Source organism: Opisthorchis viverrini, assembly GCF_000715545.1.
Source record: "Opisthorchis viverrini unplaced genomic scaffold opera_v5_214, whole genome shotgun sequence".
NCBI classification, from domain to species: domain Eukaryota; kingdom Metazoa; phylum Platyhelminthes; class Trematoda; order Opisthorchiida; family Opisthorchiidae; genus Opisthorchis; species Opisthorchis viverrini.
The window spans coordinates 656,237-668,139 of record NW_008751869.1 but is presented as its reverse complement, the minus strand read 5'-3'; the positions used below and the strand labels follow the sequence as shown (position 1 = coordinate 668,139).

The 11,903-nt window shown below is 45.7% G+C and overlaps 2 protein-coding genes across 2 annotated transcripts in view; one reads left to right on the top strand and one right to left on the bottom strand.

The window, feature by feature from the left end:
* Nucleotides 1-11,903, top strand: part of T265_08342 (hypothetical protein) — a gene marked incomplete at both ends in the record, with an annotated part of 30,865 nt that overhangs the window by 6,940 nt on the left and 12,022 nt on the right. The window contains 3 exons of the mRNA XM_009174110.1: nucleotides 1,370-1,437; nucleotides 4,479-4,613; nucleotides 6,686-6,850. Of these exons, the coding sequence (XP_009172374.1) occupies nucleotides 1,370-1,437; nucleotides 4,479-4,613; nucleotides 6,686-6,850 (368 nt within the window). The remainder of the gene's footprint in view (nucleotides 1-1,369; nucleotides 1,438-4,478; nucleotides 4,614-6,685; nucleotides 6,851-11,903) is intronic.
* Nucleotides 10,215-11,903, bottom strand: part of T265_08343 (hypothetical protein) — a gene marked incomplete at both ends in the record, with an annotated part of 18,173 nt that continues 16,484 nt past the window's right edge. Inside the window, 2 exons of the mRNA XM_009174111.1 lie at nucleotides 10,215-10,374; nucleotides 11,644-11,866. Of these exons, the coding sequence (XP_009172375.1) occupies nucleotides 10,215-10,374; nucleotides 11,644-11,866 (383 nt within the window). The remainder of the gene's footprint in view (nucleotides 10,375-11,643; nucleotides 11,867-11,903) is intronic.

Here is an 11,903-nt window from a genome sequence, read left to right as displayed (position 1 = left end):
TATATATATATATATATATATATATCCATCAGACACGGTGATGCACAGTGACCCGCTGTGTTTGAAGGTGATCGCTTATCTTTTACGCAAAGTTGAACGCTGCCCGCCCTTCTAAAATCTCTAAGGTCATGCAGTTTACTCTTCATTTCTCGGATAGTCCTACATGACGATCGTCAGTGATACTCCCAATGGATTTTATAACAGGCTTTACCTATTATATCATTTGCCCCAATTCACTTCCCCTTCTCTCAATCTTGTGGTGTAGTTCAACATTCGGAACATGCTCTCATCGCTCTTATTACGGCTTATCATATACATAAAGCGACCTCACCTATTCCAATAAGGTAAAGTAAGGCACATACTTCGGCAACGTGTCATCGCTCAACTTCTCTGGGTCTTTTTCCCCACAACTTTCATCATTATTGTCGGATGGCACGACCTATGTACGTATTTCACCCTCGTTCTAGCTGTTGCGGCGCTTCATTGTGTAAGATGAACTATCTGGGGTGAAAAACTGAGAAGCACTGTGTGACTTTCATCTTTGCTGATAATCAGCTCTGTGGCTGGGATATAGTGCCTCCATCCTACCATCAGATCACGTAACCTGCTTTTGACTGTGGAGGATGTCCGTACAAAGCTTTGGTACAACTTGCGTGCAGACTATATACGTCTAGCACTCTGACTGCAAGGATGAGTCGGCGTAACTCATGCGTGACGTACTCCCATTCTCGATGCAAAAAATGTGTAGTGAACCGGTCCAATAGCGAATTTTATGGGGCCTGGCAAAATGATTCGCTTTTGTACTGTTCACAGTATAAGAAAAAATGGATGGATACCGTTACCGTGTTGGAAGGGTTCCTTCTTCGTGAGTGCGCTTTTGCAGAAAACGACTATCCCTCACTCTTCAAAAATGATACCCACCTGCTCCTTCTGTGGATCCAAAGAAACGTTCCCTGTCGGCCTTGAACCTAATTTCCAACCTTCCCGAACCAAGGATAGGCCTCCTACTTACCTGCTACTGGTGTTCTGTTTTGTGGTTTCTAACTTACCAACATTGAATTGTCCGCCTATTCTGTGCCACGGGGTTTCTATTCTAACAATCGTCCAGAACACTTTGATCTAGCAAACAAGGTATTTGGCTTCCCTGTGGAGGTTATGAATCTGGATATGTGTCTGTGCAAAGCTTTGATGCTACTCTAACCCTAGATATGGTTGGTTGCGTCACTTATTCGCCCGTTTGCACTCTCTACGGCTTCCCTGTGGAGGTTATGAATCTGGATGTGTCTGTGCGAAGCTTTGATGCCACTCTAACCCTAGATATTGTTGGTTGCGTAACTTATTCGCCCGTTTGCACTCTCTAACCCGGCAGCATTCTGGCGTCTGGTTCTGTGTCTCAGTATTTTATATGAGCTGATCCTGGTATTCCTACTCTTCCAGGTAAGTTACCTCAATACCATTTACACTTCCTCTGTTACTTGTTACTGTATCATACATGAGCTCGGTTGTACATTGATCGGTATGAAGCAAGGGATTCGCCATAGGTGGCTGAATTACTGTTGGGCCTCTTGCTTTCTTTTGTGAAAAGCGGTGGAGCGGTGTGTTTTTGGGTGCTAGGCTGTTTGACATCTTTTAGTCGGAGTAAAATTCTGTTGGACGTGTTTGTTCGTCTTGGCTTATCTTTCAGTCGAAATCCGCTTTCCCATTGTCCCTAACCGTTGGTTGTCACTGATCTCCAGTTTTGTTTAAATTCATCTCTCAACTTGGTTCGCCTCTTGGTCTCACCGGAACTTTTCGTTCGCTTGCTAGCTTCGATTCCTGGCTTGCTTCTTTGGCGTATGACCGGTGTACGAGCAAATTAAATAAGTGCACCACAAACTTGGATTCTTTATCCACAGCATTTATTTTACGGAGATTTTCCCTTAGATCTTTTTGGCATGGACATAGTTGGCGAGGTGCAATTATTTTTTTGTTTTCATCGTTCACAAGAGTGCAAGTACAACGTAAACAATTTCTACGCGAAGCTGACCAGAAGGCCAGTTCCAGATTAGGCTTTTGTTAGCCGAACTCAGTGGTGTATACTCTAAATCAATAACTCACGACCTATTTCCATGACAAACTAGCCGCGCCTTCTCTGGATTCCCGCCATTCAACTCCGACTCATTATTTCTACTCAGCTCTCTGTTCTGCACCTCATGCGTGAGGCAGTGCCTGTTCAAACAGGTCTTTTGTGTGAAAGTTCACACCATTCACGGAGACTTCTGGTTTGTGAAAGCACAACGACCTTCTTCTAACCTACACTGTTTGCTGCTACTCCTGTTACTGCCACTGTATGTCAGAACGCTGAGCAGGACGTTTAAATTGGAATGTAGTGTGGAAATGTGAGATGTAGTTGTGTCGGCAAAAGAGTGCGCTCAGATCGACAGTCTCTTTGAAGTCAGGTCGCAGGTTCGTGCAAGGTTTCCAGCCGGTATTTGGCTGTGTTCTTTGCACCATCCTTTACTGAAGGCCTCATTCCAATCACAATCGTTTACTGCTTTTACTGTGGTGCCACCTAACTGAGATTTTACATTTGCGGTCGCTTGGCAACTGGACACCGCAGGGACGGTGCGAATCGAAATATGGGCGCCCGCATCTTTGATCCATCAATCGATGTTGTGGACTGAGCTTAAATATATGGTTGGCGTGACTAGCCCGCGCTATATCCTGATTATTTATACGTCACCTCAGACTTTATCTTTTCCAGGATTTCAGTTATCAATCAGATCGTCCTGAGCTAACATTCGGTCTCGGGACAGCTCAGTCGCTAAGACGCCAAGTTACTGGCCTTGGATCGAACCCAACTTCTGCAAGTCGACTGTCTAGGCTCGGGCAACCATAGCTGTATGTTAGTCCTCGTTTTTCCCTCAACTAGCGTGGCAGCTGGTCACCGAAAGAATTTCGGAGCTGGACGATTACTTTCTTTTCCTAATTAGTATTGTCACTCATGTGGGTTTACTGTAGTTCCGTAAGCACAGTTTAACAATTGAGGTAGCCAGGTTTTCTCTACACTGGCTTTGTTTAATATCGTTGTACCGGGTATTTATAAATATGTCAATCACGCGCAGTTTATTTGGATGTTAAAAATTACAACAGACAGTCAACGTAGTATATTTACTAACCAAAATCCTGTCGGGACGTTCAATTCACTTCTTTGTCACTTTTAGTGAATAGTGTACTCATGTATACTTGCCTTTCATAGTCATTCACTTGGGAAATCCCGTACAGTGCCATCCAAGCACCCTGTGAAGTTACAACGTGCCTTTTTCTGATGTTTCCACACCCAATCTTCCCATGCAAAGCATCCGTATACGTTATTGAAACATTTATGCTAACAGATCAACATTCAGTTTTTCTAGCACTCATTGACTTGATACTCTCGATATTGATAATTTGGGTGGACATTCCAGTTCACCGGTTGGTGGGTCTGATCATCAGACCGACGAACCACTGTGGATGCAAACGAACAAAGGTGGATGGACTGGAAAAGGAAAGCCTCAAGACAACCCTGACACCCGCCAATCAGAAGGTCAACCAACGAACCCACCCAAACGATCACTGATCGGTCAAGGTTGACCAGGATGAGTGGAGCCTACAGCGGATACGCAGATACTCACGAAGAAGCCGGCAGATGTTTACTGAGTGGAGCCTACAGCGGATACGCAGATATCAGTACGCAGATACTGACGAAGAAGCCGGCAGATGTTTATTTGGGACACTCAGTGCCGATTGGCTCAGGTCGGCAGCGGAGCCAGCTGAAGTTTCCAAATATTCGAGCGCATTTGGTAAGGCTGGTGGGCGATACTACAGATGACTGTATTTTTTCACGTTAGGGTTCGGCGTCTTGTTGGGATACAATCTTACGGAGGAACCTGCATTCAGGTGACTCGGTAATCTAGGTTGGAACGATAGATTCAAACGTGATGGACTTAGTCCGCGGTGAAAAAGTGAATTTTGTCATTGCCACCAGAAGGAAGCACGAGAACTGGGATACTGCCAGGTCGCCCAAGCCTAGACAGGGGAAATCGAGTAGCAGAGGTCGGGTTCGAACCACGGACCTACCGGTCAGTAAATTCGCGCTCTAACCACTGAGCTATCTCGCCTTGTCTTTGGTAGCGTTTGTTCTCTCGCATTGTATTTCGTCGTAACCTGTTCAAGAAAACATTCGCACAGAACGCTAGCTTTCTTTAGTGGGTGCCGGGCTCCCATCAGAAGCTAGCTGGCGCGGTAGAATCCCAACGATTTTGATTGGTGAATAGCCCAAAGTGCAACGCAACAGTAACCCTGAACTTGTAATTTTACGGTGAAAACGCTTCCAATCAAGTCGAGTACGGGTTTGTTTGGTGTACTTCGCGCTCGGTCACCGACATTAGTTCGATCTTCTGTCATTAGCTTTCACATCGATGGAATATATTTCCCATCGAATCCGTTTTCCCTTTCAGAATGTGGATGATGCACGACAGTGGCTTCGGTATTTGGACCCAAATTTAGGTAAGCCCTTGTCGGAGCAGGACTATGGCGGGAATTGTATCATATATGATCGAGCTTATCCAGAAGACCCGTGGCACAACATTCGGGTGCGTCTGTCTGTCTGTCTATCTGTTTTGGTCGGCACTTGCTTAAATTCTCTCCGCTCAAAACTGTTGGGTGGACCGTATTGTGAATCTGGGATGTTACAGAATAGGACCTCCTGCTGAATTCGGCATAGTTTAAACAGCTTCTTTTTACTTCGTCTGACTAGGTGGTGGAGACGGCAGCACATCAGAAGCGGTTATACGACAGTTTTCAACACCGATGTTGTTGTTAGTAACGCTGACGGTGACTGAAAAATGCGAAGGAATTGCGCGCTACTGGGGCGGATCGAACACGAACCTGTTAGTTTTAGGCAACCCAATCAATCTGGTAAAAAACGCATCGAAAGTTATCGGGGTCCAGTAAGTCGGTAAAGTTCCTTCACAACTTAGGGAAGCCGACCTTTGGCTTGTCAGTACCTTTCTTCTAGTTCAGACGTGGCCATAACCATCGCAAAAGCGAGATAAACAAAGATGTTGAGTGTCTGATTGCCAGGGCCTACAAAGCACTACTTGAGTCTAGTGATGCTTTGGTAGAACTTCTAGCTGTTTTTCAAAGAGCGTACGCTCTCACACTCAACCAGACTGTCTATACTGCCTACTTTATACTCCTGAGGACCTGTCTAGCCGTACGCAACGAGAAAAGCCGGGCAGACCTGGCTGTGCGGTGTTAATTCTTTTCGTCTACTCTTATTGTGTGCAGCGTGATTCCTCATTTTGTTGTTTCCCGCCTTTTTTATTTTGACCTGAACGCAAACTGCTCTTTGACCTTGTCATCACACGTCTTGTTTAAATCAATCAGGTGGGTATCGCCATCTTGCGGCCACCTTACCTTGAGTCGGTGTGAACTTTGCCATCCCGTTCGTAATTAGCAGTTCTTAAACCGGTGTAATCCCACGATCTGAGTACTATTGATTGTTTCCAGCAATCAATTGGGCCACGTTTGGCTGGCCATACATATGTTGATAAGCCTCCATCTGAATGACATATCAACACAGTCAATGATGCTACTGCTTGTCTTTACCGAACCTCACTCCTGCAAGAGCTTCCATGCACCAACCAATACGGGCAAGCTGTTACCTAAGTCATCTTCTGTTGCTCTCAGGTAGTCCGCGGAATGGGAATAGTTATGCAACGTGCAGCCACATTATCTTGGCCTAGGTTTTTTTCAAGCTTGATAAGTGGTTTTGTGTACACTTGGTTTCATAATAAGACGGCTTGCACGTACATGTTTGCACACCTGTCGCTTATTTCGCACGAGGTCTGAAAAATCACATCTGGAATCATGTCCCAGGATGTGAATGACCATCCACCCAATGTGTGATCAATCACAAAGATGTGGCTTACCTATACGGACCTGCAATTCAAGTCCAGATCCCTCCGTAAGAAAGAAAGAAAGCGTTCAGCTGTAGCACCCTTCCGGTGCCTAACTGCCATGCCACCCGAAGGAAGCACGAGGGCTAGGATACTGCCAGGTTGCCCAAGCCTAGACAGGGGAAGTCGAGTGGCGGAGGTCGGATTCGAACCACGACCCTTCCGGTCAGTAAATTCGCGCTCTAACCACTTGGGCCATCTCGCCCTCCGTATAAAGACCACTCCTCCATTCTCAGTGTTGGTGATTAGTCTCTTGTTAGCTAGGATTTCGGTGTGCCCAAGGGTTCATGTCCGGAGTGTTTTCTGTTCGGACCCGTCTCTCTATGCACCAGGACTGAACATTCTGGCCGTTTGTCGATCTTGCCGCTTGTTTTTGGGTCGTAAGGCAACTGTGCATCTAAAGGAGAGGCTGAGTCATGTAATGTTCACAGTGTGTTCACGAGCAAGTCGGACGACATTGTCGTTTATAGCTTGTAATGTTTCTTTCCTCAGGAGACGTATTTTCCAGGCTTTCCCAGTCACCCACATCCCAACTCTTGGTGGATTCAAACTATACCTCCAAACTATGTGTGATCATCTGAGTAAGAATCAATACCCGAGCACACACAGCTCTTACATTAGGTTACTGGAAATGGCCCTTTGACGCACCATATCAGTTCCATGCTGTTTCTATCATCCGTTCGCCCTGTTTTTTTTTCTTTCAGGAAAAAATGGATGTATTCGTTCTGGTACATTTTTTCGGTTGGTGGCTTAAGACTTTGATTGTTCGCGACTACTGGTTGTGCAACGTGCTCAGTTTTGCCTTTGAACTGATGGAATACACGTTGGAACATCAGTTGCCGAATTTTTCCGAATGTTGGTGGGACCATGTGAGTTGTATTCCTCTTTCTTTCTCTATCTAGCTGGGTCTTTTTCGCACGGACCTACTTGTTTCCGATAATATGAATAACAATTATTATTATTATCTATTAGGGGGGTGAATATCCTCTTACGGCTTAGTTGTACAACAACCGTGACCAATTTTCTTGGCTCCATGGAATTACAAACATACTTAACTTTTCATGAAGAAAACTACTCACAAGGTTGCTGAAAACTCTTCGACAGCCCACGACCGGTTTCGCCCTTCTTGGGCTCATCAGGTAGGCGCAGTCCCCGAGTTGTCGTCAATCTTATGATCTGCTTGAACCCAAATTGCACTGTTTTCGAGAAATACACTCATTTGCAAATCAATTTGGTTTTCACGAGAGACTCAACTGAATCTCTCGTTTATGATATTCTACAACTGAATGTGCTGCACACAGGACGCCTCATGTTTCAGTTGGCACGATATTCGAGATATCACAGTGTATTTTCACGTGCAGCACTTTCAGCTGTCGAATATCACATACGAGAGTTTCAGTTGAGCCTCTCGTGAAGATCAAATTGATTTGCAAATGAGTAATCCTCATACTTAACTTGCTCGGACACACCTGATGAGCAATAGTCGCATGCCATTAGCGATTTGGTCTGCGCGTCCTGTCTCATAAACAGCCGCGCGTCACTCCGGTTGTCCCCTCGATGATGAACTGACGTGGACTCTGTTAACATTTCGCACCCCGTAGCTACGTTAGGTACCACCTTTCTTTTCAGTTGCTTTTTGCCGTTGAGTAACCCAATTCTTACTTTGAAAGTGAAAGTAATCCACGCCAAGTCATGTTCGTGAAAGGCCTGGGTTTCACATATACACGCACCAGTCTGTGGACTCATGTTTCCACAACGCAGCTGGGTCCCTGAAACAACTAAGATAAGCTAGACTTTTCACTAGTCATGAAGCTGAGACAGTTTAATTGCGCAGCCCGACTCTCTTAGAGCACTGTTAGCAAACAAAATTACTATTCACCCAGGTTGCAGTTCTGTAAAACTGTGTGCTCTGGATTCTGACAATTAGGTCGACGCAATCCCGTTCATCGTTTCGTGCTTTCGATCACACATCCTATCCGCCGTAAGGCAGACTCTATCCGTTTATTTGTCTACACACATCTCATACATGTCTTCACTTTCTAACGAGCGTTTTTTTGGCTTTACACCAGCTTTTCTACTCTTCCTTGGGGGCGAGATGGCCCAAGTGGCTAGAGCACGTATTTACTGACCGGAAGGTCCGTGGTTCGAATCCAACCTCTGCCACTCTACTTCTGTCTAGGCTTGGGCAACCTGGCAGTATCCCAGCCCTCGTGCTTCCTTCAGGTGGCATGGCAGCTAGGCACCGGAAGGGTGCTACAGCTGAACGCTTTCTTTCTTTCTTCCTTGGTTCGAATGTCCTTTTGTCCCCCCCTCTTCACCCTCGTAAGCATAAGCAAACCTCGAATACCGGCGAGAATAGGTGACAGGCAGTATGACAATAGCCCTAAATACGTAGCCTACCGGTCAGTCATCTACAAGCGGAATCGTCACTCAGTTGGGGAAAGTTGGGAACTGATTGAGAAGTCATCATTTTGGAAGGGCTTGACAACCTGCTCACTTGGCCTGGCGAAGTGTGTCAAAATCTTCCTTGGTTCGAATGTCCTTTTGTCCCCCCCTCTTCACCCTCGTAAGCATAAGCAAACCTCGAATACCGGCGAGAATAGGTGACAGGCAGTATGACAATAGCCCTAAATACGTAGCCTACCGGTCAGTCATCTACAAGCGGAATCGTCACTCAGTTGGGGAAAGTTGGGAACTGATTGAGAAGTCATCATTTTGGAAGGGCTTGACAACCTGCTCACTTGGCCTGGCGAAGCTTTTGTGTCAAAAACGTAACGTTGCCCAGTTAAAAACTACTGAAAGTTAGGCAAGACCTTTTGAAATGGTTCATCACCATCTGTTTCTAAGTAACTAAAAATTTTCGCCTTGCTAGAGAGGAGACAACAAAGCGTCACCGCACTTAATATCCGATTTTGTGAAGAGTGGCGAAATAGAACCTGACGTTTCGCCGTTAGTATCGTCTCTGGAAATTTGTGGAAATCGGTTTGAACTTCCGCACTCGAGCCACCACTATTTCTGCAGATTGAACCTCGTCATCATCTGCTCACGGGCCACATAACAAAGGGCGTTACTATAATGAATAACCTTGGTTTTCGTTTCAGAAGAGCTTGGTACACAATCGGTAGTTTTTATTTGGGCAACGTTTCGCTTTTGACACAAAAGCTTCATCAGGCCAAGTGAACAGGTCACCAAATTGGCCAGGTTATAAGACACGGGGAACCAATCAGCTGACACGTGTTGGTGTGCGATCATCAGAAGGAAGAGTGGTCATCATCAGAATTCCACTTGACCTCACCCCCCTCAAACTAAATTGTCGGAGCACTCACAACCCCACAAAGACCAGGGAAAATCTACCAGTGGCACCCGAGGTGAATCATTCAGCAAAGCACCCTGAAGATTAAGGAACGAAAAGCGATCGGAATTAATTTGGAACTCCTCCAACCCATCAATTCAGGATTTTCGCACCCACACTAGCCAACAAAAGCCGTTAATTGAAGAGGACTTACTGATTGGGTCCCCGTCTGTCTTATAACCTGGCCAATTTGGTGACCTGTTCACTTGGCCTGATGAAGCTTTTGTGTCAAAAGCGAAACGTTGCCCAAATAAAAACTACCGATTGTGTACCAAGCTCTTCTGAAACGATGACTTCTCAGTCGGTTCCAAACTTCTTCCAATTGATTGAAAACCTTGGTTTTCAGTCAAGACCGGTCCTGTTCCCTAACCCTAACTATTTTTCGAATGTTTGGTTCTGTCCGTGAATAACTGCCGATGACTGTGCGACCATAGGTTTATGGGTTTGCCATTGTATTTTGAGAGAGCACGCGAGAGGGCTGACCAAAAGTGTTCCCTTCTGTGATAGGCATTACAATCCCGGAAAGTTAATTAAAAGATACGATTTCCATACCTATTTCATCTTTACTAACCCTAATAAGCTTGTCTATGTATGATTGCTGGCTTGTTCGTAGGCGTAGTGTACCAAATCACGTTGAACTTTAAGTGAAGCTAACGTGCCGTGGAGCGTGTGTCATCCCGTTTTCTCCGTACGGTCTATCTATGCCGGGTCGTTCTGCAGGTAAACAATGAGATACACTCATTTGCAAACTAATTTGGTTTGACTAGGAGATGTACAGGACGCTTGGAGTCAAATGCCATCGAGGATTCTTTTCAGTTATGGGGGGAGAAAGCTGGGAAAATAACAGTGAATATTAAGTAAAACACGTCCTGTACACCTAGTCAAACCAAATTAGTTTGCCAATGAGTGTATATTCGCTGATTCCGTGCAATTTGGTTCCAAGTAGAACATAAAGTTGACGGAAACCCGGGGACTGCGCCTACCTGTTCAGCCCCAAAAAGGGCGAAACCGGTCGTGGGCTGTCGACGGATTTTCAGCAACCTTATGAGTAGTACATTACAAATAAACAGTGAGATGTTTGGTTGTGCTCAGTAAAACTAGTCCAAATAAATATACGATCAACCTGGGAATCACGTGTCAACCGCTTAGTGCTTGATCCTAGTTGCAAACGCAAGTGCGTTTATTGGTTGTTGATCAGGTGACCTTTGATCTGTCCGCCAATCAGTTCATCATCATTCGAGGTGGCGTCTTCACTGCACATTAATGATGTCACAGTGATTGGCAACGCGACGTCCGCAACCTAGTTGCCAAACGCGGAGAGCAGATCAACCAGCAGTCGCTCTTAGTAATACCACAACTGAGCTCATTGAGTTTGCTTGTTTGCTTATTCCACTGTGGCGATCGCCTCTTTAGACATCACCTTTTTTTCATCGTAAACATAGGCTGTTCCTTTCTATGCACTTTGGATTGTGAACGAGCACTCCCTTAAAAGGTCGAATGCCCATTTAAACTGTCTTTTGGGGGAACAACGTTTTCTTTGCTCCAAACCAATGTGCCATATCAAATTTTCCAGATCACTGGTTTGTGAGTCTCCCTTCTGCGAAGTTAAAACACCAAACTACCACACAATCCAGCTAAATACACTCAGCCGCACACCAATTTGGTCTTAACGGGACATTCAGCTGGATCCCAATTGAATCTCTCGTCTATTCAGCCTTGTGCAACACATTCAGTTGAGTTGAGGAATATCACAAACGGGAGATTCAGCTGGGATCCAGTTGAGTCCCTCACTAAGATTAAAGTAAGGTGCAACTAAGTGCGTTTCGGGATCTGTGTACAACTTCGGTTCAAACAGAACATGAGTTTGACAGAAACACCCGTACTGCGCCTACCTGATGGGTCACAAGTGGGGCGAAACCGGTTGTGGTCTGTCTACGGTTTTCAGCAATATTATGGGTATTTTCCTTCATCAACACAATACGCCATACTTTGGTTTACAGTTGTAAAGCTGAACCAAACGGATGCAGACGTGCAGCTGACACTACGGCTGTCTATAACTACCGTAGTTCAGACATACACGTGGGATTACAAACCCAGTTAAACGATGTTCTTATGTATTCCAGACAACATAACCTTTCCTCTGATTCTCCAAGGGACAAGATATTACCTTGTCTCGTATTTCGCAAAAGCACTACCCAAAACCATTTTGACAGCTTGCCGTCGCTCTTGACTAAGACTATCTCTCTGCCTAGGTGTGCCGCTGTGAAACACATCGCCCCAACTCCAAACCTTCCGCCAACGACCAACAACCTTAGCTGTAAGATCCCAGCCCGACCTAAAGCTGCCACCTTGACGTGGTGGTCAGGCTTGAGTGCTGCAATGATCCCACGGGCTACACTGGCTGGGACTTCGTTCCACAAGGTGAAACCATGCCAGGAAGGCCAAAGGGGAGCAGCCAGACCAAAGGCATCGAGACCCCGTACTACGAGTAATCGTGCTACGAGGCGGTCTGGGGGTAAAGTCGTACTGTCCTCTGCGACAGGAGTGTGAAGGCAGTAAGATGTTTCCCC